Here is a 27,950-nt window from a genome sequence, read left to right as displayed (position 1 = left end):
CATGCGGTAGCCGGTCGGTAACTCAGAATTGGTGCAAATAGAGCGCGTGTAGGCGCTTATGCAGCTTAGTAAAATCACCCCCTAGTGAGATCAAGTTTCAGCAGCAGAGACCATTTAAAGTATAAAGGATAACTAGTCCATTTAATTGTATATATATATCTTCAATAATCCTGTTCATGCAAGTCGGATCATTGAAAATATATGGATAAAGACGTGCACTAGTTATCCAGTTAATTTTATACCTGAAATTTGTGCCGTATGAGTTGAACAGAAAAGTTATCCATCCAATGGCTGAATATTGCCATTTCTATGTATTTATTTATTTGCTCGCTTATTTATATGAAAATATTTATGTTCTGCAATCACAATTTTAAATCCATAATGAAATTACAAATATAAAACAATATAATAATACAAGTAAATCAATGTAAAATATAATTCATTTTTACTTTATTGTATTGGGATTAATTGCCTTTGGGGTGTAGTTATTGTGAGCTACTGTTAAGACGTGTATTTTACCACTAACTAGAGCTATTTTACCACAGGTCCCATTTTATGCAATAAGATCTCGTTACTAATAACTGAGGTTAAAGTAAAATAACATATCTTAACAGTAGCCCATGTTGATAACATCCCTCCTTTATGTAAACATTTACCAACAGCAGTGCACAGCAGGTACATCTTGACATAAAATTTACAAATTTTTTTAACAACATAACAATAGTGAAATGATCGAACGTAAGCATAAATACAATCAATAAGGAAAACATGGAGATGGCAAACTAAATCCTTGAAATAGGAGTAGCAAGATACAATATTAGAAATATACACAGTTAAACAGCACAGTAGATCAAGCATAAAAAAATATGATAAATGACAGCAAATGATACATCAATAGACAGCATGGAAAGAATATTTATATACCACAGATGATAATATTCACAATGTTAGCACAATACAAATGAAACACTTTAAAGAACATAGATATGATACACAGGATGTCTGCACAGTAAACATGACCAGTGGTGTAGCCACGGGGGGCCTTGGGGGCCTGGGCCCACCAAATTTGGGTTTGAACCCCCAAAGTCTGCTGGTTTTGGCTGGTGGGGGTCCCCAAGCCCCACCAGCAGAAACTTTCCTGCAGTGATATTCACTGCTTCGCTGCTTGCCCTGTTTCCCCCTCCCCTGTGTGCATGTTGTTTTTTAATTAAATTGAGCATGCGCAAGCTTCAATTTCACTAAAATCCAGCATGCATACCGGAGCAGGAAATTAGGGCAGGCAGCGTGGCACCGAATATTACCATAGGAAAGCTTTTGCTGGCGGACCTTGGGGACCCCCGCCAGCCCAAGTATGTGGGGTTGCAGAGGGAAGGGCAAAATGCCCCCCCCCCACATTGGGCTCAGCCCCCCTCCCCACAGTAGAGGTCTATATATGGTGCCAGGTGTGTAGCCACTTTCAAATTTGGGAGGGTCCTGAGCCCAAGGTTGGGGTACACAATTTTGCCCCACCCCATACCCACATACTTGAATTGGTGGGGGTCCCCAAGCCCCGCCAGTGGAGGCCCTCCTCCTCGTGAAGCCAGGCAGTTGGTGGCACTTTTCCTGGGCCACCACTGTTGCGCCGGTCGAACACCCCCCCCCCCCCCCCCGCCCCGTGCACATGCTTGTTTTTTTTTTTTAATTGAGCATATGCGAGGGAGGCCCTTCCCCTGTGCTTGTGCAAAAAAACAACCATGCACAGGGGGCAGGCCTCCCTCGTGAACTCAGTTTCACAAAAAACAAGCATATACAGTGGGAGGAGGGGGGAATCAGCCGGTGCTGTGGCGACCCAAGAAAACTTGCAAAGAGGAGGGTATCTGTTGCCAGGGCTTGGGGATCCCTGCCAGCCAAAACAGCAGACTGTGCCTCAATTTTTCAGGGGGATCAAGCCCAAATTGGGAGGCCTAGACCCCTAAGGCTCCCCCATGGATATGCCACTGTAAGGTGCCCAGAACTGAGCCAAATAACATCAATAATTGTGGCCGCACACTATTCTACAAGGCACATACAGTGGGGGAAATAAGTATTTGATCCCTTGCTGATTTTGTAAGTTTGCCCACTGACAAAGACATGAGCAGCCCATAATTGAAGGGTAGGTTATTGGTAACAGTGAGAGATAGCACATCACAAATTAAATCCGGAAAATCACATTGTGGAAAGTATATGAATTTATTTGCATTCTGCAGAGGGAAATAAGTATTTGATCCCCCACCAACCAGTAAGAGATCTGGCCCCTACAGACCAGGTAGATGCTCCAAATCAACTCGTTACCTGCATGACAGACAGCTGTCGGCAATGGTCACCTGTATGAAAGACACCTGTCCACAGACTCAGTGAATCAGTCAGACTCTAACCTCTACAAAATGGCCAAGAGCAAGGAGCTGTCTAAGGATGTCAGGGACAAGATCATACACCTGCACAAGGCTGGAATGGGCTACAAAACCATCAGTAAGACGCTGGGCGAGAAGGAGACAACTGTTGGTGCCATAGTAAGAAAATGGAAGAAGTACAAAATGACTGTCAATCGACAAAGATCTGGGGCTCCACGCAAAATCTCACCTCGTGGGGTATCCTTGATCATGAGGAAGGTTAGAAATCAGCCTACAACTACAAGGGGGGAACTTGTCAATGATCTCAAGGCAGCTGGGACCACTGTCACCACGAAAACCATTGGTAACACATTACGACATAACGGATTGCAATCCTGCAGTGCCCGCAAGGTCCCCCTGCTCCGGAAGGCACATGTGACGGCCCGTCTGAAGTTTGCCAGTGAACACCTGGATGATGCCGAGAGTGATTGGGAGAAGGTGCTGTGGTCAGATGAGACAAAAATTGAGCTCTTTGGCATGAACTCAACTCGCCGTGTTTGGAGGAAGAGAAATGCTGCCTATGACCCAAAGAACACCGTCCCCACTGTCAAGCATGGAGGTGGAAATGTTATGTTTTGGGGGTGTTTCTCTGCTAAGGGCACAGGACTACTTCACCGCATCAATGGGAGCATGGATGGGGCCATGTACCGTACAATTCTGAGTGACAACCTCCTTCCCTCCGCCAGGGCCTTAAAAATGGGTCGTGGCTGGGTCTTCCAGCACGACAATGACCCAAAACATACAGCCAAGGCAACAAAGGAGTGGCTCAGGAAGAAGCACATTAGGGTCATGGAGTGGCCTAGCCAGTCACCAGACCTTAATCCCATTGAAAACTTATGGAGGGAGCTGAAGCTGCGAGTTGCCAAGCGACAGCCCAGAACTCTTAATGATTTAGAGATGATCTGCAAAGAGGAGTGGACCAAAATTCCTCCTGACATGTGTGCAAACCTCATCATCAACTACAGAAGACGTCTGACCGCTGTGCTTGCCAACAAGGGTTTTGCCACCAAGTATTAGGTCTTGTTTGCCAGAGGGATCAAATACTTATTTCCCTCTGCAGAATGCAAATAAATTCATATACTTTCCACAATGTGATTTTCCGGATTTAATTTGTGATGTGCTATCTCTCACTGTTACCAATAACCTACCCTTCAATTATGGGCTGCTCATGTCTTTGTCAGTGGGCAAACTTACAAAATCAGCAAGGGATCAAATACTTATTTCCCCCACTGTAACTACTAGCACATAACTCAAAAGGGGGCACGGCCATAGGCACGTCAGGGGTATTCCAAAAAGCTGCATGCGGAATTATAGAATAAGGCCTCAGCGCACCTAACCCAGCATTTACACCTTTGGTGATTTTTAATTGCATCCTCTTCTGAGGTTTTACTATGAATATTGATGGGTGGGATTTAATTTCAGTTGTCTTATCTGTTTATTTTATTTTGCTCTTTTTTATTTGTTATTGTAAACTGCTCTAAAACTTGTCTGTAAGGTGGTATATTAAATTATTAAATCAAATCAAATGGGCTATGTATATCCTGTTGCAATAGATGCAGCACTCACCAGGTGTCTGCTAAGTTCAAGGTATCTACCAGACATGGCAATCCCCTCATGGAGCTCAAAGTTGGAGTTTGTGCTTCATCCCCTACTGGCATTCTGGTGGACATCCATATAGAGGTCAACTGAATTTTAGTTTCAGATTCAAGTCTGCTGTGGGAGGTTCTGGCAGCTATTTTGAGATTTGTACTGGCATGATCAAGAGTGATTAGAGATTGGCACCAACATAAGCAAGAGCAATCTCAATATGGCTGCCGGAACTTCACACAGCAATCTTGTAAGGCTGTTGTGGAAGTCATTTTAAATGAGCAGTTGCACCGGGCACGAAAGAGTAGAGTTCTTTCCTGCCCCCAAAGACGCCACTAGACCACCAGGCCTTGTTAAGGTAGGTCTGGGGAGGGCCCAATGATGATTGGAAGCTCAGGGGAGTGACGGTTATGGCCCGGAGGGACCTGTCTTCTGTCGGGAGGGGAGGGAGCAGGGGGCAGGCACAACATTTGTGTTTTCGGCTTCAGTTTCAGCTAAAACTGAGCCACAAATTTTGGCTGTGGATTCAGTTTCAGCCGGAAACAGTTTCAGTCGGCCTTTTTATCCATAAGACCATTTAAAGCCCCCATCATTATTATAGGGGGGGTTCTCCCCATTGTAGCCCATGTTTTTGTAACATTCTAAACAATCTCTGCCCACTTTGATTTGCAGCATAGACATTAACTAATAGACACTCTGTATTAAACATCTTCAGCCCCAAGAAGATATATCGATCCTGGGATACTTCACTACCTTTAATTCTATTTCAAAGATTTTACCAATAGAATTGTAACACCTGCCCTTCTCATTTTTGATGTTCTGCATCATTGAGCCACATTTCTAGTAAACATGCTATCTGTATTCCTTGGTATATCTCAATTAATTTAAGATTTTGTATCTCTTTACAGGCTAGCCAATGCACTATACATTCCAATATGGCAATTTACGTTGCACCTTAGCCAGGAGCTCTTGGAATCCAGGCACTAGCTGAAATTCAGTCTTTAATGAGTCTAGAGGTTGGGTGCCCAGCCCTCACCCCAGTCCCACATTTCCTTGAACATACAGTGGAATAGTCATCCTGCACCACAGAGCAGGGGTCCTCAAATCCAGTCCTCAAGGTCCACAATCCAGTCTGGTTTTCAAGATTTTCACACTGAATAATTATGAGATCTACTTATATTCACCACTTCCATTGCATGCAAATGTATCTCATACATATTCATTGTGACAATCCTGAAAGCCAGGCTGGGTTGTGGAATTCAAGGATTAGATTTGAGGACCCCTGCCATAAAGCATAACATTTTTGAACCACTACCAGATAATCCCTCTCTCCTCTCCCTTTCCTCTTCTAACTTGTCCCTCCAATTTCCCGCCAGCCCCAGTTCTATCCAACATAATCAAGTTACAGTCAGTCACACTTAATGAAGTGTTCCCCCCTCCTCACCTCCCCATCCTCAAATATCAACTAGGTCCATGCTTCACTTCCTAAGCAACATTAAATGTCTGTTACTCATTATATTCCAATCATGCTGCCAGCCATAGCGTCTTATGCTTCATTCAGCCTCCCCTATAAATCAATTGCTCCGTAATTACTGATGTCAAGTTGTCAACTAAGCAACATCTTACTATTAAACAAACACTAGAACTGTGTAAGAAACAGGGACTAAGACTGCAAATAACAGACTTGCACATATGAGTCATATATCCACCTATCTATAACATTTACTTTCCACACATCCTAGACACATTTTCCCATTCAGTTTGAATCACTAGCTCAGAGTCATTTATGCAAAGTGTAGGTGCATCGTCGCTAGCACCTAAAATGAACTGCCCAGCTCCTAGCTGAGAAGTCATCATTTTGACTTGAGAAACTTGAGCACAGGTCATTTCCCAGAAGCGAGAAAACTCTCAAAATTCAGTTTCTCTTGGCTTTAGATGCTCCATGGGCAAAAGGTCCAGTCTAATTCAAGACAAAAGCTGGGTACCCCGTATTTGTTGTGCATCATATGCAGTTAAATAACACAACAAATATTGGGAGCCCTGCTTTTGTCTTGACCATCAACTTTACATCCAAAATATAGTTCATAGCCCTTCTTCACTAATGGAGCCATGGTTCTTCTTCGTGCCTTCAGACAGAACTCATCACAACTGTAGCAGAAAACGTTAGCATGGTTATACTTATAGTTTATTAAGATTTGCTATACCGTCAGGACTGACTAGCAATATATGGCAGTTTACAATGCTAAAACACATTTCAGAAAAGGAAAAGAACTACAAAATATGATAGGAAAGCAACGACACACTCACACAGGAAAAGAGAGGAGAATGGGGGGAGGGAGCGCACATAAAAAGGGGAGGGGTCAGGAGAGGAACTAATTTAGGGAAAAAGAAGGACAGTAGCTATGAATCACTGCGAGGTTAGTTTAGAGAAAAAGTACTAGTGAACAACCAGGTCTTCAATTTCGATTTAAAATTCCTAAATGAGGATTCTGCACAGATTTCACACGGGAGAGAATTCCAACAAAAGGGGGCATATCCCATGTCGCTGCATGTCGTTATCAAATGTAAACAAGTGGAAAAAAATCATAAACATTATTGTTATATTGATTGCCAATAATAGTGTGCACTCTTTACAAAGAGGGCACCCATTGCACATGCGATTAACACAACAAATATGGGGAGCCCAGCTTTGGTCTTGATCGCCAAATTTATATACGAAATACAATTCGTAGGTCTTCACTAGTGGAGTCATGTTTTTTCTTTGCACCTTCAGACAGAACTCGCTACAAATGCAGCAGAAAGTGTGAACATTATTAATATATTTCCATAAGATTTTCAGTTTAATTAACCATCCAGTCATACAAAAACTAGTAGGGATGGGCATTCATTTGCAAAGATATGCGAAATGTCATTGACATATTGTTGCATGTCATTATCAAACAAAAATAAGCAGAAAAAAAAACACTGCACATATCCACAAAATATCACTATCCCATACAATATAAGGTGAAAGAGATGCAGAAAAAGAAATAAAGCACCAGAAGTTTAAAAAACGCTGTTACCTCAGGCACCATGACTAGTCCAAATGTTAATCCAAAGAGAATCAAGTTTATTCCATACATCCACCGCAAGAATATAAAGTAAGATGCAACTGAAGAGCCAAAATGGCCTACAAAGACAGAGACAAGTACAATTGATTTTTCAGACTCTCTCTTACAGGTATTGACATTTCTATCCCCTCTCCCCCCTTTTAGACTGTAACATTACTTAATTGCATGTGATATTTTATTCCTAAATTTCCCAACCGGTATGCCATTGGGAAACCTCAGGTGTGGCCTGAACATTTGCCTGCCTACACAAGGAAGAACACAGCAATCACAGCCACCGCTGCAATTGGAAGTCTTGCTTTCTGCTTGCCCTCACCTAGCGTGTGTTGCATTATGGCATCCCCACACAGGGGCAAAGTAAGTGAGAAGTACTTACCTGCTGCTGCATCCTCCTCTGCAAGCTACTTTTGACCTCCAGGGGTCTAGCATATCTTATGTTGTTACAAAGTCCCATATAGAGGGGAGATAGCAGAAGGGGAGACAGCATCAGGTAAGAAACACTATCCACTCAATTATTTTTGACAGCAGGAGGCAATCCAGAGGACTGAAGGAATGGATGAGGTAAAGGAAGAAGGTACTAATATCAGAGATAGGAGGGGAGAGAAGGGAAGGTACTGATAGCAGGGAATAGAAGGGAAGGTGTGGTTGGCAGGAAAGGGTAGGCAAGGAATTGTTGGTTGGGGAATGGAAAGGAAGGGCAGTGGCGTTCCTAGGGGGGGCGGTAGGTGCGGTTCACCCCAGGTGCATGCTGCTGGGGGGGGGGGGGTGCCGCGCGTGCCTGTCCTCCATTCGTTCCATGCTTCTTCTCTGCCCCGGAACAGGTTACTTCCTGTTCTGGGGCAGATAAGAAGCATGGAACAAACGGACGACAGGCGCGCGTGGCACCCCCCCAGTGGCGTGCACCCGGGAGAGGGGGTTCTTTTGCGGGGGGTGTCGCGCTGCATCCGGGGGGGGGGGCGCTGCACCCGGGGGAGGCAGGGCGCATCGGCGATCCGCCCCGGGTGTCAGCCCCCCTAGGAACGCCACTGAGGAAGGGAAGGTGCTGGTGCCAGAGGTACCCAGTCAAAATAGCCCTGACAAAATGACCCCCCCCACAAAAAATTCCAAACAAAAAAGCTCCCGACATAATAGTCCCTGACATAACAGCCACTGTCAAAACGGCCTGCCCACAATATAGCCCTTGACAAATTAGCCTCCCGACAAAAGGGCCCAATCAGGCTGCCCAAAATATGGCACTGCATTTTTTTCCTAATAATCTTACCTTGCTAAACAGGATAAGGTTGGTAAGACTATGAAAATGACGACAATATTGGGGTTTTTTAATTAGCATGTTGATGGAAGAATAGTTTCCTTAAACAGCAGAACAGATCATGAATACCAGTTGGTAGCTCTAGAATTTTGTTTATTTATATCTACTTTATACAATGTAATACTGGTTGGAGCCTTTATCGGTGAAGATTTCACTTGTAGTTGATCATCTTTTTTTGTGATGTGTTCCTTTTTTCTAGGGGGCTATTTTGTTAAGGAGGCTATTTTATCTAGGGGCTATTTTGTCAAGGGTTATTTTGTAGAAGGGGCCAATTTTTCAAGGGCTATTTTGTAACAAGGCTTTTTTGTCTGGGGTTTTTTGTCAGGGCTATTATGTTGGGGTGCCGGTGCCAGAGTATGGTAGAGAATGGAGCGGAAGGAGCTACTTTCAGGAGAGTGGAAAGGAAAGGAAGAGAAGATGAGAGGGAAAGGAAATAATTAAAGAAAAATTGGGAGGAGAGAAAAGATGTTAAGATTGGGGGGGGGGGGGGGGAGGAAAGAAAAAGGAAAATGATAGTGTGTCATGACAAAGTGAACCCCAACCCCCAAATTCTATAATCCTGTGTGCCCAACTTTAAGCTTAACATGAAAATTTGCATGTGCAAGTTATAGAATAAGATCAGTTGCACGTGAAACTTAATAATGAGCTAATAATTAATGTTAATTAGCAATAACGTGCACTAAGTAGCTTTACTTGGCACTAATCAGCACCAATTAGCAAATGACGTCAGTCAGTGTAAATGACCTTAGTCAATATTGTACAAAATATGTACATAAAATCCATAGGGGCCCTTTTACAAAGCATCAGTAAGTCAAACATGGGCTTACCGCTCACTATTCCAGAAATACCGCCAGGCTACCACAGGAGCCCAGTGGTAGTTCCCACTCCCTGCATGAACCATTTCTGGCGCTACAAAAATATTTCAATTTTGTAGCGCCAGTGCTTACCTGGCGGTAATTGGGCCAGCGCTGTGTATTGCCTGGTTACCACCAGGTTAGAATGGGATTTATTTATTTATTTATTTATTTATTGCATTTGTATCCCACATTTTCCCACCTCTTTGCAGGCTCAATGTGGCTTACTGCCATCTCAATGGGTGGCGGTAAGTGCTCTCCCTCGAAATGGCAATGTGGCAAATGGTTCTCTTACCGCACGGCCATTTCTTGTCCTCTAAAAAAGCCTTTTCCCCGCTGCAGTAAAAGGAGGCCTCAGTGCGCATCAAAAACACATGCAGACACTAGTGCAGACCCCCTTTTAAAATAGCTTATTAAAAGGACCACGAGGAGGGGCATAATTGAACGAAAACATCTATCTCCATGGGAGTTTATCTCCGAGAACGGGTCCGTGAAGGGGCAGACCAAACCGTATTTTCGAAAAAAATAGACGTCCATGTTTTATTCGACAATTTGTGAGCTGGGCGTTTTTGTTTTTCAGTGATAATGGAAAATGAAAGCGCCCAGCTCAAAAACAAATAAATCCAAGGCATTTGTTCGTGGGAGGGGCCAGGAGTCGTAGTGCACTGTCCCCCTCACATGCCAGGACACCAACCGGGCACCCTAGGGGGCACTTTTACAAAAACAAAAAAAAAGGTAAAAGAGCTCCCAGGTGCATAGCACCCTTCCCTTGTGTGTTGAGCCCCCCAAATCCCCCTCAAAACCCACTGCCCACAAGTCTACACCATTACTATAGCCCTAAGGGGTGAAGGGGGGCACCTACATGTGGGTACAGTGGGTTTGGGGGGGTTGGACGACTAAGCATTAAGCAGCACAATTGTAACAGGTAGGGGGGGATGGGCCTGGGTCCACCTGCCTGAAGTCCACTGCACCCCCTAACAACTGCTCCAGGGACCTGCATACTGCTGCCAGGGAGGTGGGTATGACATTTGAGGGTGAAAATAAAAAGTTGTGAAACATCATTTTTTGTGGTGGGAGGGGGTTAGTGACCACTGGGGGAGTCAGGGGAGGTCATCCCCGATTCCCTCTGGTGGTAATCTGGTCATTTTTGGGGCCTTATTTGTGAAAAAACAGGGTCCAGGAAAAGTGCCCTAAATTCTAGCTACAAACGCATACTTTTTTTCCATTATCGGCGAAAGGCGCCCATCTCTGTTCGGGTGATAACCACGCCCCAGTCCCGCCTTCACCACGTCTCCGACACGCCCCCGTCAACTTTGTACGCTTCCGCGATGGAGTGCAGTTGAAAACGTCCAAGTTCGGCTTTCGATTATACCGCGTTATTCGTTTTTGGGAGATAAACGCCTATCTCCCAATTTAGGTCGCAATATAGGCGTTTTTGTCTTTCGATTATAAGCTGGATAGTGCACAACCGCAAGCTGGCATAGACCGGGGAGGGGTAGGAGCATGCCCAGGACTTATGTGCACATGTTATACAAAATATGCACTTACACACCCTCCAGCCTTTGAGCTACTGTATGTGCTGACACCTAGAGTTAGGTGCATAAATTTGGCTTTATGTTAGTACTCTATACTGGAACTGCCATTATAGAATTGACGTGTAGTGCCGATATGTTTGGCGTCTAACTTTAGGCAGCCGTTCTTGTATTTACCACCCAAGTGTGCTATAGCTTAAAAGGGGGTCTGAACCACTGTTGTGAACTAACTCCCGCAAATAATGAATGCTGGACATGAATTTTGGACCTCTGTCATAGAAATGGTTCTTTTGTTGGCAAGTGTCTTACTTTCGATTTCTTTGATTTTCATTTCCCATGGTATGCAGGCTGTTTTGAAATTCTCAAAATCTCTCTGAAATTTCATCCATTTCTAAAAAGGGGGGGGGGGGGGAGGAAAGAGATGCAATTATACATGATCATAGACGTCAAACCTACATATCATAATATTATGAATGTGTAGTCACGTACTAGCTTAAGGCTCATATTACTACTCTGAAGAAAGATCTTTATTTTGCTTCCAATTCAGTATAAATCCTCGTTTCACTCTATTTTGCTCATAGAGCAATGACTGGATCCAATTGATTTCAGATATTGTCTCCTCTGCTATCTGCCTAATCCAGTGGTATTCACTCCCAGTCCAGGAGGGTCACCAATAGGTCAGGTTTTCAGAATATCCCTAATGAATATGGATAACTTGCATATACTAATAAAGATTAATGCAGGTAAAACTAACATATCCGGATAGTAGTCCAGGAATTACTTACACACACACAAAAATACAGTGAGATTTAACATTACAATCAAAAGTAATGTTGTTCAGTTTTCAAAAATCTGAGCGCTTCCATGATTAATAACTATAGAAATCAAACAAAATAAAACATGGAAAAGAAAATAAGATGATACCTTTTTTATTGGACATAACTTTATACATTTCTTGATTAGCTTTCAAAGGTTGCCCTTCTTCGTCAGATCGAAAATAAGCAAATGTGTTGGCAGATAGTATATATAAGAGAAACATCAAAGCTTCATTTTGACAGTCTGACAGAGTGGGAGGGTGGGGGTATGCATGGGGACATCACATGTATCTGCCAACACATTTATCTGCCAACACATTTGCTTATTTCCGATCTGACGAAGAAGGGCAACCTTCAAAAGCTAATCAAGAAATGTATTAAGTTATGTCCAATAAAAAAGGTTTCATCTTATTTTCTTTTCCACGTTTTATTTTGTTTGATTTCTATTGAGAACCTTTAAGAGTGGACTAACACGGCTACCACACCTCTCCACTTATGATTAATAACTAAACATACTTCTAAAAAAAGGTTTCAGCATATTCCTAAATATAAAATAGTCTCTTCCCTGAAGTTTTCAGCTTCCCCAGGACATCGTCAATACCGAGATCTATGGACAAGATATGTCTCTTTGTACACAACAGTGGATCATACCAAAGATGCTTCCATGTGAATGTTTATTCTAGCTTGAGAAGTAGAGAGAAGGGGTGGGTGGGAGGGTTATATGGTTCCATTACTGTTTAAAAAGAGAAAATGTTTGGGTCAGGAATAAGTTCCCATAGTTTCACTCCATTGTTTAGTTTACTTGTGTCATTATGAATATTGCACTGTATTGTCATTGGAGCGATTTCTTCTATAAATGATGTCATTGTTTCCCTGACTCAATAAAAATATTGTATAAAAAAAAAAAAAACAATCTCTGGACATTCTAATCATGGAAGGTAAGAAGCAGTTAATGCTCTATGGAGCCATTTTACTAAGCTGTTGTGAAAGGGGCTCTGCACTAGCAGCGGCAGCTGTTTTTGCAGCCCACTGAAGCCCTTTTTACCGTAGTGGGTAAAAAGGTAGAAAAAGGAAATGGCCATAAGGTAAGGTTGCACTGAGTGGCAGTAAGGGCTCCCATGCCATCTCAGCCAGCTCCCCAATCAAAGCCAGAGACAAGCTTTTGACTGGCTTCAGCACAGCATAGCTGCAGTAAAAGTAACCATCCTGGACAACCTACCAGAAGGGGGAGGGGGAGGGAAGGCTGAATTTTTTACAAGTAAGGTGGCCCCTTGCAACCTCCGACTGGTGGGTTCTCCAAATAGACCGTCTCAGTTATGTCCTACATAGGCATCATACCACCAAATTGTCCACGGAAAGCATCTTACTACAGCTCTGAGCACAAGCAGGTACTTGCAGAGGAACTCTCCACCTTTCTGAAGGCCCATGCAGTCGAGCCCACCAGGGGAGAAAGGGCAAGGATTTTATTCCAGGTACTTCCTTGTGGCCAAGAAAAAAGGGGGGATGTGCCCCATCCCAGACCTAAGGGTTCTGAACAAATTCCTGGTCACAGAAAAGTTCAGGATGGCTTCCCTGGGCACCCTTCTCCCTATTATTCAGGAAAATGATTGACTATGCTCTCTAAAGGATGTTCATGCTCACACCCCAATACTTCCAGATCAGTTTTGACTGGGGAGACCACTTCCAGTACCATGTGTTGCCTTTTGGCTTCGTATCAGCTCCCTGAGTATCTTGCAGTAGTTGCAGCATTGCTACACTGACTGGGAGTCCATGTGTTCTCTTATCTGGACAATTGGCTGGTGAAAAGCACATCAAAGGACGATGCTCAGGAGTCCATGCAAAGAACTATTTGGGTGTTGGAGCTACTAGGGTTCTTTTTAAACTACCCCAAGTCCCATCTCCATCCTGTTCAGCAACTGGAGTTCATCAGAGTCCTGCTAGACGCATAGCAGGTGCGGGCTTTTCTCTCTGTGCTGAGAGCAGACACTGTTGTCACACTTGTTACTCAGGTCTGAACTAGCCAGCATGTCACAGCTCAGAAGATGTTGACATTGTTAGGTCGCATGGAGGGGCATAATTGAAAGGGATGCCCAAGTTTTCCTGGGGACATCCTCGCAGGACAGGGAAACCCATATTATCGAAACAAGATGGGCATCCATCTTTCATTTTGATAATACGGTTGGGGACGTCCAAATCTTGAAATTTAGGTCGACCTTAGAGATGGTCACCCTTAGACTTGGTCATTTCTGATTTTTGGCGATAATGGAAACTGAGGATGCCCATCTCAGAAACAACCAAATCCAAGCCATTTGGTCGTGGGAGGAGCCGCCATTCGTAGTGCACTGGTCCCCCTGACATGACAGGACATCAACCGGGCACCCTATGGGGCACTGCAGTGGACTTCACAAATTGCTCCCAAGTGCATAGCTCCCTTACCTTGTGTGCTGAGTCCCCAACCCCCCCCCCTCCAAAACCCACTCCCCACAACTGTGAAGTGGGGCACCTAGATGTGGGTACAGTGGGTTTTTGGTGGGTTTTGGAAGGCTCACATTTACCACCACAAGTGTAACAGGTAAGGGGGGATGGGCCTGGGTCCGCCTGCCTGAAGTGCACTGCACCCACTGAAACTGCTCCAGGGACCTGCATACTGCTGCTATGACATTTGAGGCTGGCATAGAGGCTGGCACAAAATATTTTTAAAGTTCTTTTTTGAGGGTGGGAGAAGGTTAGTGACCATTGGGGGATTAAGAGGAAGTCATCCCCAATTCCCTCCGGTGGTCATCTGGTCAGTTTGGGCACCTTTTTGAGGCTTGGTCGTAAGAAAAAAAGGGACCAAGTAAAGTCGGCCAAGTGCTCGTCAGGGACGCCCTACTCACCTATTCTACTAATGTAAAAACAGGAAGTGATGTCAGAGAAGGCAGGATGGGCCAGAAGGAAAGCTTCAGACCAGGCCATAGGCAGCCTATGTGCAATGTTGCCGCTGACAGGGACCAAGAGACCAAGAGAAGACCACCTTTAAGGTAGACCGGTGTGTGAGGGTCATGCTGAATCGTGGGTGTGGGGAAAGATGCCAGATTATGCTGAGGGCAGGGGTTGAAAACAGAAAAGAGAGAAGTTTGGAAGAGGCAGGAGATGCTGCAACATGGTAAATATTTTAATCGCAAGTAATTATGAATTAATTAATCGCAGAGTTAACTGCGATTAACTTGCAACCCTAATACATACAGATTGGGAGACATACAGATAAGGCACTATTGCTTAGGTGAAACATCTAATAAGCTTGGTTATGAAGGGCTTCACTTATAGTATAATTGTAGGCATTAGAACTACCATTTACTCCTTTTTTTAAATAAATGAAAGTACATTGACAGTCTTCAAAGCCCTCTTTTGCCTACTTAATATGGCAGGTTAAAATCATGAAAGCCAAGATCTATACTGTGACAATAACTGTTAGAACATTCAGTCACAGAGGACTGCTTGGCATTCCATTAAAAGTTTTCATTTGATTACCTACTTTTGTCATCATCACTTTGTATGCATAAAATCTTTTTCCTTTCCCTTTCCCAAGGGCGCCTTCAAATTTTTCCACAAAAAGCTGGGCATCCCTGAAAGAAAGGATAGAAAACAATTTGTTGCTTGTTGCTTTCACTGAGTACACTGCTTGCTTTAAGAGATCTAGTTGCAGCAGCTCACTAAGGCCATGATTCTCATCTTTGGAGGGCTGTAAACCTCATGGAGGCTGCAGGAAAAATGGCTGACTCCATAACAAAATCATTATTTCATAGGATGAAATCTTTAGAATAGGCTCAACCACAGTTGGCAACTCTACTCAACTGCTCATACAAGTATGTGTACATAAGTACATAAGTAATGCCACACTGGGAAAAGACCAAGGGTCCATCGAGCCGAGCATCCTGTCCACGACAGTGGCCAATCCAGGCCAAGGGCACCTGGCGAACTTCCCAAACGTACAAACATTCTATACATGTTATTCCTGGAATTGTGGATTTTTCCCAAGTCCATTTAGTAGCAGTTTATGGATTTGTCCTTTAGGAAACCGTCTAACCCCTTTTTAAACTCTGCCAAGCTAACCGCCTTCACCACATTCTCTGGCAACGAATTCCAGAGTTTAATTATGCGTTGGGTGAAGAAAAGTTTTCTCCGATTTGTTTTAAATTTACTACACTGTAGTTTCATCGCATGCCCCCTAGTCCTAGTATTTTTGGAAAGCGTGAACAAACGTTTCACATCCACCTGTTCCACTCCACTCATTATTTTATATACCTCTATCATGTCTCCCCTTAGCCGTCTCTTCTCCAAGCTGAAAAGCCCTAGCCTCTTTAGTCTTTCTTCATAAGGAAGTCATCCCATCTCCGTTATCATTTTAGTCGCCCTTCGCTGCACCTTTTCCAATTCCAATATATCTTTCTTGAGATGTGTCGACCAGAATTGAACACAATACTCAAGGTGCGGTCGTACCATGGAGCGATATAATGGCATTATAACATCCTCACACCTGTTTTCCATACCTTTCCTAATAATACCCAACATTCTATTCACTTTCCGAGCCGCAGCAGCACACTGAGCAGAAGGTTTCAGTGTATTATCGACGACGACGACACCCAGATCCCTTTCTTGGTCCGTAATTCCTAATGTGGAACCTTGCATGACGTAGCTATAATTCGGGTTCTTTTTTCCCACATTCATCACCTTGCACTTGCTCACATTAAACGTCATCTGCCATTTAGCTGCCCAGTCTCTCAGTCTCGTAAGGTCCTTCTGTAATTTTTCACAATCCTGTCGCGAGTTAATGACTTTGAATAACTTTGTGTCATCAGCAAATTTAATTACCTCGCTAGTTACTCCCATCTCTAAATCATTTATAAATATATTAAAAAGCAGCGGTCCTAGCACAGACCCCTGAGGAACCCCACTAACTAGTTCTCCATTGTGCTTTTGATTTGAGTAAATGTTTAAGCAGGATAAGTGAAGCAAAGATAGGGAAGGTGGAAAGAATAGTGTGAGGTACTAGCTGGCTTGAAGCAGATATAATGCAAATCACGAAAGCAGAACTACAGAGTAGTGGAATAAAGTTGAGATAAAATTCAGGAATAAGTGATGAGAAAAGAGTCTAGACAGGGAGTAATCAATAACAATCTAAGATCGCAGGAACAAGGTAAGGATCCAGGAAGACAGGAACAAGTCATAGAAACAAGGTGAAGTTCAGATAAGTAAGAAGGTCAGAACTAAGGCTTTGGAAACAAATCCAGTGAACCTGTTGCACCAGCAGGGAGGTTTGTATATGACAATCAGAGCTCTACGGTTAGCAGCTAGATGTCAACAGGAGGTATGACTCAATTATCTTGATGAAACTTACAGAAACGCCAAGTACTGTTCTAAGAGCGTCTTTTATTAAGCCGCAGTAGCGTTTTTAACTCATGATAGAAATTAGCTGGTGGTAAATACCGAGACACCCATTATATTCTTATGGGCACCTTGGCGGTTACCGCCAGCTGATTTCTACCACAAACAAAAATGCTACCATGGCTTACTAAAATATCCCCTAAATGCTAGTTCCAAATACAGCTTTATTGCCCAGAAGCTTCTGTATCATATTAATTCAATAAGTTTTCCTCATTGATTGTACTCATGCTTATATTTGGTCTTTTTACTATTGTTAATCTTTTAATAAAATTGTAAGCTTTATGTTAACCCTCTATGTGCTGCATACTTCCTTGAGTGAATCTCTTAATAAAGGCAGTTAATAAAACCTAAAAAATAATTAGTTTGTGCCAAAACCTTGACATGAACTGGGACAATTAATTGTTCTATTCATGTAATCTTATTATTCTGTCTCAAAGATGGAAATCTCCTAGTTAGAATTAAGTGTTCCATTTTCATCAGAAAATCCATGACTGCCAGTATTCATTTATTTATTCATTTCTTCATTCATTCATTTCAACATTTTATTCAAAGGATTCCCAAAGTGAAGTTTCTCTGCCATGGTGAAAGTCCCACAAAAAAAAAATTCACTGGGACCCACTCCCATGCTTGTGATGGGATTGGTAAAAGCACCAGTAGTCCCGTATTGTTTTCTTTGTGGCAGCATAGGCTGGCACAGATTTTGTATGAAACCGAAGCCTTCTTGTACATTTGTTCTCTAATTAAATAAGATTCCTTTTTTATTAATGCTATCATATGTGATACTAGGTTTGAAAATTCTAGAATGAGACCCCTTAAAGACACAAATCACCTCCTAAACTATCCTATCTAATACCATCTTCTCTAATTCCTCATCCATCTTCTGCGCACTTTTGATTGTATCCAATATCCTGTCATGACTTTGTCATAACAACACTCTGTAAGCCACATTGAGTCTGCAAATAGGTGGGAAAATGTGGGGTACAAATGCAATAATAATAATAATAACATAAATGAAGAACTGAAAGATCTGCTGTTTTCACTTCATGTTCTTAGGTGAAGACCATTTGGAGGATACCATGATCTTTCATGGATACATGGCCAATCCTGCAGGAAAAATTATATACCCCAGAGTCATTTTTTCAACTCTGTGAACAATTTATGAAGCCTATGTTTGGCCAGTAAGTGGTATTGATTTATAGACTCTAAATTCTTTCACATTCTCATCAGATTTCTCTAGTGTGGATTATGGGTTTTAGGAAATCTGGAAGCTGCCCAGCATAAGTCTCTGGACTTGCTGAAGTAGGCCCCTATAAGGAATTCCCTTGCTCTGACAGGTGATGAAGTTTCCCATGCGTTATTTGGGAATTCTCTTGAACTGCATCTGAAAGACTTTTACTTTCCATCTCAGATTAGTCTTGGCTAGTGCAATCTGCTAGGTCAGACATGAGTGAGCAATGGACCACAGGCAACATTTCTTCTAAGGTGTGCAAGAGTCCATCACCTGTGTTCCTTCCTACCATTGGAGGTGGAGCAGTGATATTGCAATTTCAATCAGGTAAGGCAGGGAAGACCCATGATATTGTTGCATCAACACCAATGGTTGGAACTTGAGTGGCATACTCCAGCAAAGCTTAGTGGGAACATTGGTCACAGCACTTATTAAGTAACTAGTAAAAAAGGCCCGTTTCTGACACAAATGAAATGGCCGCTAGCAAGGTTTTCCTCAGAGTGTGTATGTTTGAGAGAGAGTGTGTCTGAGAGATGGAGTGTGTGTGTCATAGAGAGAATGAGAGAGAGACAGAGTGTGTGTGTGTTTGTGTGAGAGAGAGTGTGTGAGAGACAGAGTGTCTGTGTGTGTATGAGACTGTGTGTGTGTGACAGAGAGATAGAGTGTGATAGACAGGGAGTGTGTCAGAGAGAGTGTATGTGAGAGACAGTGAGTGAGTGTGAGCCTCCACCCCCCCCCCTCTCGCAGGGCCCCCCCACCCCACCTCCAACTCTCTGGTCTCAGGACCCCCTCCCCACCTTCCTCTCCCCTGCCTCCAGCCATCCATGTCCAGTGACCCTCCTCTCCCCTTGCCCCCCCTTTAGCTACCCATGTCCAGTGACCCTCCCCTCCCCCCTCCAGCTACCCTCCCCTCCCCCCTCCAGCTACCCTCCCCTCCCCCCTCCATGTCCAGCGACCCTCCCCTCCATCCCCCCCGGCACATCAAACCCCACTCACCACCTGCAGCTGCCAGTGGTAACGGTGTCTGGCCGCTGATGCTCAACTGGCCGCTGATGCTTCCCCTGTTGAGCAGCAGCGGCCGCTACAAAAAGAAAAGAAACGATAAATGTTTTTAAACCCAGCCCAAATCATTCGCAAATGCCCAAGTCTTACAAAGCAGTCTCTGCAGCCGCTCCTCCTCTCACCTGTCACGTCACTGCGCTCCTCTGGGGTCTTACTCCTCCCCCTGCCTGGGAATCAGCTGTTAGTGACGTCATCCTGGCTAAGGAGCCTAGCTCAGCAACTCCAGGAGCCATGGACACAGGCAGTCCCACGTTAGAACGTTGGTGTTGAGAATTATTATTTAGGATAAGGACCTGAGATCGCTGAAGGAGAACCATAACAATTAGTGGAATAAGGGGTTCAGATGAAGATCAAAATAGGGGAGTCAGAAGAAAGTAGAATCATACAGGAAAGGAGTCAGGTGAAAGCTGAGGTTAGAGCCAAAAGACCAGTCCAGGAACACCAGAAGACAGGGACAAAATGAGAATCCAGACAGGCCTGAAGTCAGCTAAAAATACATACAAATAGGGCAAACATCAATCAAGACAGGTAGAAAAGTAGAAACAAAGCAAGCATTCAGGTAGGCAGGAAAGCTAGACCTGAGCTTCAGGAAACAAGTCCAAGAAGCTTGATGAATGAGCAAGAAGCCAGGACTTCAAAGGGTTGTAAATATGGCAAGCAAACAGGGCTAGCACTTGTGAAACTAGTGAGCCTGCAGCTGGATGGAGCTTTCAGCCGCAGAAAAAGTAAGTTTATCAGGAGGTCCTTTAACCTGTACTATGACTTGGAGTTTATCCACAAGTCTCCCTATTACATGCTTCACTGCTTCAAGACTAACTAAGCCCGACAAAGCAATTAGGAAGGGAAGGAGACAAAGGTAAAATTTGTTATTGTGATGGTTTTAGTTTTTCTGTTGCATTCAGCTTTTCACCTGCTAATCCTCCAAAAGACAAGCAAGGAGCTGATGAACAGAGAGATAGGGACAACAAAGAGATGGCCGAGTAGCAAGAGTAGCAGCAGCAGTAGTTCCTCTGAAGCCCGCTCACAAGAAGATACATATTTTATATCAAATAAATTGGAGCTATTTAGTGAATATACTAAAATAATATAACTTGAAAGAACCTTTGTATGGGCATTCCTTAATTTGGAGGATAATATTAAGCCGGCGGTGGTCAGCAGTTTTTTAAAATGCTGACCACCACCACTGAAGTCATGACCAGATCTTCAAAACTGGGCCATGTCTGGGTACTGGTATTAAATATCCGACTGGCATTTAACAAAATAAGTGCCAATATATAGCCCTTAATCAGATAATTTAAACCAGACAAATACAGGACTGCTCTTTATGTGGTTCACTTTGCCCAGTTAACTAGTTAAGGGCTGAATATCAGCATTTATCTCATTAAGTGCCAACTCCACTCTGACTCTAACCCTAGAATGCCCACACAATAGCCGGTTTGGGCTTTAGCAGTTAAAGAGGATATTCAGTGACATTATGTGGACAGGCCAATGCTCAAAAGTAAACGTGGGCGCTAGAGGACTTTAGCGCCAGACTAGTGCCCACATTTACTACTGCCGAATGTTCAGAGGCTTGGAGCGCAGGAACAAATAAGCACACAGAAGAACAGCGCAATGAGCATGCTAATGTATGCTGATCAGGTCATTTCCTATTCCTCTCCTATGCTCAGAGAACAGAATGCTGAACACAGGCACCCTTACCGCTGTAAACCTTACGCCAGCTCCGAGCTGGCATAAGGATGTTTGTGAAGCAGCCTGGCTAGCCTTTGCCCCCATCTCTCTGCTGCTCGCTGCTGTACAGCTGCAAGGGTATCGAGGATGCTGCAGTAGCAGATCTAAGGAGTCTGCTTTCCTTGTTTGGTGTGCTTTTGTTCTCTGTGGGTGACTGGATTTGAAATTAAGTCAAGAACTGAGCTGCAAAGGACCAAAGCAGCAGCTGTGAGAGCCATATTTTCCCAGAGCAGACACCCAGTAAATACCTGCATTGGGGGAAGGAGCGTTGTGCAGGGCCCCAGGTAGCTGATGCCCTTCACTATGTTGGAAAAGAAATTCAAGGGCATAATGGAAGCCACTGCCTTACAAATCTGGAGCAGGGCAACCAGTACCTCTTCCTCCTTCTTCACTCCTCCCCCGTCTGATGTTCTGGGCATGTGTTGAAGAGTTGTGCTTAACGCGGAACTCTTGAGCGCATGCGGCAGGCACCATCCTCCCCCTAACTTCCAAACAAATTCCTAATGCTCAACGCTAACAGTGCACCTATATTTGCATCTCAGCATTACACTTTACGGAAGTGTTTTGCCACGCTGTTCCAGCACTCTTCAGTATAGCGCCGAAGATTTGAGCATTGGAACCTATGTGGATGAGTGCCGCTGAATATTCCCTCAGGGCCTTCTCAGCATGAGTTATCTAGATAAGAGTCTAGATAACCAGTTAATTCACTCCTAACCCTTACTCACTTGTTCAGTACCCTGATTTCATCATCCCCCCCTTAGTAATTCCCTTATCTCTTACTTGTCCTGTTTGTCTGTCCTAATTAGATTGTAAGCTCTGTCGAGCAGGGACTGTCTCTTCATGTTCAAGTGTACAGCGCTGCGTACGTCTAGTAGCGCTATAAAAATGATAAGTAGTAGTAATATTGATCCCTTTCTATTTATCTATCTATATAGATATTCTTTTTGTATTTTCCCCATATTCATGTAGAAGTATATTGTTATATTTTAGGGACCTGATATTCAGACCGTGGAAGGGAGCCTGGCTAACTTCTGCAGTCAGCGGTTATCTTGGATATTCAATCCAGGCCATTTCTGGTGACCAGAACTTAATATCCGGGTATTTTTTGGCCGGTTTAAATTTAATCGGCCAAGCCGATATTCAGCAGTGGCTGGTTAAGTTTAAACTGGCCAAAGATATTCCTGCTATTTTGGTAGCCTAATTTGGCCGCCAAACTTCGGGCCCTGTTTACTAAGGTGCATTAGTGTTTTTAACACTAACCATGTAGGCACCTATAGGGATATTGTAGGCACATATATGGTTAACGCGCATACATTGTTAACATTCGTTAAAAACATTAACACGCCTATAATGTTGCTTAGTAAACAGGGTCCTTAGTCTGCAATCTGCTGAATATTAGCGGATAGCAGGTTATATTGTGCAATATAACTGGTTATTCACTAAGCACTAACCAACAATGTTCAGTGGGAGATAACCGGCTATCTCCTGCTGAATATTGCCGGACAGCCAGTTAAGTGCAATTTAACTGGCCAGGAGTCGTTCCTGGCTGGTTAAATAGTTTTAAATATTGTGAGGCAGATGATCTTTGTATGCTTTGAACTTAAGGATTTCTTTCTTATTATTATTATTTATTACTACTACTACTACTACTACTTAGCATTTCTATAGCGCTACCAGGGTTACGCAGCGCTGTACAAATTTAAACATGGGGAAGGACAGTCCCTGCTCAAGAGAGCTTACAATCTAAAGGTAACAAACTATGTAGTCAGTGTAGGTATCATGAATGGGGAAGGTGGTTAGGCGCCAAAAGCAAGGGAGAAGAGATGGACTTTGAGTAAGGACTTGAAAATGGGCAGGGAGGGTGCATGGCGTATGGGCTCGGGAAGTCTGTTCCAGGCATAAGGTGATGCGAGGCAGAAGGGGTGGAGTCTGGAGTTAGCGGTGGTGGAGAAGGGTACAGGTAGGAGTGATTTGTCCTGAGAGCGGAGGTTACGGGTGGGAACATAGGGGGAGAGGAGGGTAGAGAGGTAATGGGGGGCTGCAGATTGAGTGCACTTGAAGGTCAATAGGAGAAGCTTGAACTGTATACGGTAGCGGATCGGGAGCCAGTGAAGCGACTTGAGGAGAGGGGTGATATGAGAGTATCGGTTCACGCGGTAGATAAGACGTGCGGCGGAATTTTGGACAGATTGAAGGGGGGATAGGTGGCTAAGCGGGAGACCAGCGAGGAGAAGGTTGCAATAGTCAAGACGAGAGGTAACGAGCGAGTGGATGAGGGTTTGGGTGGTCTGTTCAGAGAGGAATGGGTGAATTTTGCTAATGTTATAGAGGAAGAAGCGACAGGTCTTAGCTGTCTGCTGGATATGGGCAGAGAAGGAGAGGGAGGAGTCGAAAATGACTCTGAGATTGCGGGCTGAAGAGATGGGGAGGATGAGGGCGTTGTCAACAGAGACGGAGAGTGGGGGAAGAGGAGAGAAGATTATACTTTGATTAAAAAATTCAGGAATTAAACATAACATAATATTAACCTATCAGTCCACACTGAGGGGGGAGAGATCTATAGAAATGCTATAGGAAGCTGGACATACAATAAAGGAATATGTAAAAGGTAATAAAGGAGAAACAAATCCTCCTTCAATTCTAAACAGGGTCAAAGTGACTAATGTAATTGTGGCAATGCTATCCCTAGATACCCCTTTCCCTCGTGAAAAAGCTGCAGTTGTGGGTTCAAAAATATAGAGAGATTGTTTTAAGAGGAAATAAAGCACTTACAAGGAAAACACGATTGAAAAGAAGCTTCTAAAGAAGTAGCAGCTTGTCACATAAACAAAAACTTCCTTCTTCAAAGTTGCGTCCACCCATAAACATCCGGAAAAACACACTTTCCCTCTTAAGAAGCTAGTATTCAGAGATCTATAATACAATCTGAGAACTGCTTCTTTGTCTTGTAAAAAAAAACCAAAGGATACTAGTAACGTACTTCTACATGAGATTTCAATGTCAGATGATTCTAAAATAGCTGAAACATTTAAACCAGATTGAACTTCAGTCTGCACATTAGTCTCAGGATTTCTTTTGTTGGAATACAGTAAACCTTCTGCGTTGATGGCAAATTTGCCTCTGAGAATTTCAAAGTCGAGACCAGAACATTTTTGGCAGGCATAAGTGCTCGCACCTAAAGTTAGGCACGGGAAGCTTTCCAAGCTACTACTCTGTAAAGAGCAGTCTGCATGGAGCACTCTACAAAATACTATCTCAGTGTGGATCCTAATGGCACCTAATTTTGAGCACCGTTTACTGAATCTGGTTCTACATGCATAATTTGTGCTTTGCCCGGACTCTATATGTATGCCCACTCTCTAACTATGCACTATCGACAATATTTATATATTTATAGAACAGCACTGTGACACCCTGAACAAGGGTTGGGCGTGGGCCGGTGAAGGGGTGAAACCAAAAATAAGTATTTATTCAAGGGAAACCTCAGGCCTGTTCCTTTCACAGGGCTCGAGACATAAGGTAGGGAAACTTCTGCAGACCAGTATTTTCAGTCTTAGCTGCCGGGGTTCCTATGCCCCAAACACAACCGAATAGTTCTTGGTTCTCTGCCGAGGTTCATGTCTGGTTCTAGCCAGACCTCAAAGCAAAACATGAAGTCAGGAGCGGACTGAGAGTGGTCTGGGCTCCCGGACACTGGGAGTGGTCTGGGCCCCCCATCCAGCCACTGCCCAACACCCCCCCCTACTGCCTTAGCCGATGCCCCCACTGCTCCGGTCCTACCTGAAGAGCCCTGGTGGTCTAGTGGTCTCTGCGGGGGGAGAGGGAGGACCATGTTCTTTCCTGCCTGCTGCGCTGCCACTATTTCTCTGCCTGCCGGTGCTGCTGTGTTTTCAATATGGCGGCCAATGCTTCCCGCGGTAGTTTCGCAGGTCTCGACAGTCTCGCGAAACTTCCACAGGAAGCCTCGGCCACCATTTTTAAAGTATAGCAGTGCCAGGCAGGGGAAATAGCGGCAGCACAACGGGCAGGAAAGAACATGTCCACCCCCCCCCCCCAACAGGCCACTAGATCACCAGGGGTGCACCTTTAAAGGTAGGACCAGGGAGGGCTGTAGTCTGCGGTGTGCATCCGAGCAGAGCCTATGGGCCCTTGGGCACTGCCTGGTTGCCTGAATGGTCAGTCCGCCCCTGTATGAAGTTCAATCTGGTAAATCAAATGGCTTACTTCAGCCAGGTCATGGTTATGGAACAGTATCTTCCACATCATATGCTGGGGATTCAAATCTGCTCTCCCTGGGCCTCCTTATCCTCAGCCTGGCTCTGTCTTCTATACTATGGGCTCCATCCCTCCCAGCTCACCTCCACCCAGGGTGGGTTTTGTGCTCTTAAGGTGGTCCAAGCAATTGGAGGGACTGTTTTTAAAGTGGCCCAGGCTATCGGAGGGACTTTTCTTAAAGGAGAGTGGCAGTGTTCTATAAACCCCCTCACAAGCACGTAGGTAATATTTGGTATATATGAATATATGTGCACATGTGATAGCATATATGCTGATATGCTAATGGTTTATGCACATATCTGGGGCCTACATGTATTTATTTAGTTACATTTGTACCCCGCGCTTTCCCACTCATGGCAGGCTCAATGCGGCTTACATGGGGCAATGAAGGGTTAAGTGACTTGCCCAGAGTCACAAGGAGCTGCCTGTGCCTGAAGTGGGAATTGAACTCAGTTCCCCAGGACCAAAGTCCACCACCCTAACCACTAGGCCACCCTTCTGGTGTATAACCTTCTGTTATACACCAAAAAGATTTATTAAATTACCTCCAAAATGCCTTACATTCAGAGATCTCTTTGGCTTGCAATCCAATGGACAATTATATAAAAGAAAGAAAAAACATTAGGAAGTCATCAAGAGAGGAAGTCATCTAGACTAGAGCCATACCAGAATGTGGAAGTGTCAAAAACAACACCGTAACACAAGCCTCAGCTTTGTAATCACTTTGTATCATGTATTACAGGCACATTACATATATTGAAAAGTAGGCTCAACTGATCTCCTCCAGTACCTGCCAAAGTCTTGAAAATTCAGAAAAACCCTATTAATCTAATTGCCAGTACAAAAAGTGAATACATATTTGATGAAGCAAAGGACGCAAATGGGTTAATTATTTATCGGAGGGGTACAGTAGCAGATAGCACATTCTCAACAGTGCTTTCATCAGCTCCACAAGGCACTGCAACACTTGAGGCTTCTGATGAATTCAATGCACATGGATTGTTTACACTTTTTCTAAGAGCAGGGCAAAGACTTTGGGTACTGTGTCCTAGAATCCCAGTACAGATATCCTCACATTTAAAAAGTTCGCATGGCTTTGTAAACAGGGACGTAGGTACGATCTTGTTCCGCCCTGCTTGTTCACGTAGACCACAACTACCTGATTGTGAGGGTGATTCTACAAAAGGGTGCTCACTATAGGCCTTGTTTTACACCTATTCTATAAAAAAAACTAGGCACCTACTGTTCTTTATAGAATACTAGGTTAAATAGACAAAAACAAGGTTCAATTTATTTGATATACCGCAAATTTTCAAAAGAAATCTAAGCAGTTTACAATATCTAAAATAATTGGGGGGAAAAAGGGAAGAACACAGTACAAAGACACAACACAAGGAACAAGAGAATAATGGGAGAAGAAAAGTTTACATTGCATGATGAGGGTAAAGTAGGGATGGTTAGCCGATCGAAGGGACCTTCTACATTGAAGTGCAATCACGTAAACCAGCCCTATAGCCTCATGCCTCAATGTTAGCATATACAAGCATAAATGACAGAATTCTATAATTTAGACATATGTCTATGTGCTATGTACACACTCTGTTGGCCTGTGAAAGCCTTTGGAAAATATATGGGCAAACATATACATATGTAAAAAACATTTTGAACACTTTGAAGAAGTTTCATTTGCATACACTATTTCTCTGTGAATTGTATTTTGTTGAGTAAAATATCAATGAGGCAAAACAAGAGCATAAACATGACTGTGGCAGCACATGAATATTTATGTTATATGAAATAGCAACATAAACATTATGCTGGAACATAAATGGTTACGTCAGCCATTTTAGAAACATAAACATTCATTTTTCTTGAAGCTACCACAGAGTCAGGTATCCCTTGCCAATAGGAGGGGGTAAACCAAACACTAGGGGATTAAAGAGATCAATAGGAGCACTTTTCTAAAACCTGAATGCCCCGGGTAGCAGGTCTAAATCCAAATATCAATCTTTTTGGACATAAATAATCTGAAATGGAGAAAAAGCATCTATTTTTTGAGCCCACACTACTCCCACCCAAGACACACCTAGGCCATATCCCCTTGCCATATGGACATTCTTCAGTTTTAGACCTTTATATCCCAGATTTATAAAATTTGGATTTATACCTTTATGCATTATGAGTGCCAAAATATCAGTTTATGGGCGTCTAGAACATGAAAAGCAATTCTAAAATAAGCAGCTGAGTCAATATTTCAATATCTTTTCTTTAGCTGCTTAATTCTGTCACAGAGTCCCTAGCAGGAGCTCCTGAGGCTTGAATACTAGACTAGAACAAGACAAGAACAAGGTAAGTCTTAATGCCATTGTAATTCCAAGAAGTACATCCAGCACAAAAGGACACACATGGATTACTGAAAGCAAAGAGTCTTTCAGTTTAATAATACTTTTCATCCCAGATAGTCTGATTTTAAGATAGAGACATAGTACAGAAACAGCCTTAAACGTGATGCTTAATGACATTCTTTCTCATCTAGATGCCTTGTAGCGCTATAGAAGTGATAAGTAGTAGTAGTAGATGCCGTGAAAAACTGTCCTTTTGATCCATATCAATCTTAGTGC

The 27,950-nt window shown here is 43.5% G+C and overlaps 1 protein-coding gene across 1 annotated transcript in view; it reads right to left on the bottom strand.

Annotated features, from left to right (window-relative positions):
- TMC1 (transmembrane channel like 1) overlaps positions 1–27,950 on the bottom strand; it is a 138,550-nt gene that overhangs the window by 82,596 nt on the left and 28,004 nt on the right. The window contains exons 5-7 of the mRNA XM_030191978.1: positions 15,127–15,217; positions 11,107–11,188; positions 7,058–7,164 (exon numbers count right to left, since the gene is read on the bottom strand). Of these exons, the coding sequence (XP_030047838.1) occupies positions 7,058–7,164; positions 11,107–11,188; positions 15,127–15,217 (280 nt within the window). The remainder of the gene's footprint in view (positions 1–7,057; positions 7,165–11,106; positions 11,189–15,126; positions 15,218–27,950) is intronic.

Source organism: Microcaecilia unicolor, chromosome 2 (genome assembly GCF_901765095.1).
Source record: "Microcaecilia unicolor chromosome 2, aMicUni1.1, whole genome shotgun sequence".
Classification (NCBI taxonomy): Eukaryota; Metazoa; Chordata; class Amphibia; order Gymnophiona; family Siphonopidae; genus Microcaecilia; species Microcaecilia unicolor.
Note: the sequence above shows the minus strand (reverse complement) of the source record. Positions and strands in the feature narration are given on the sequence as shown.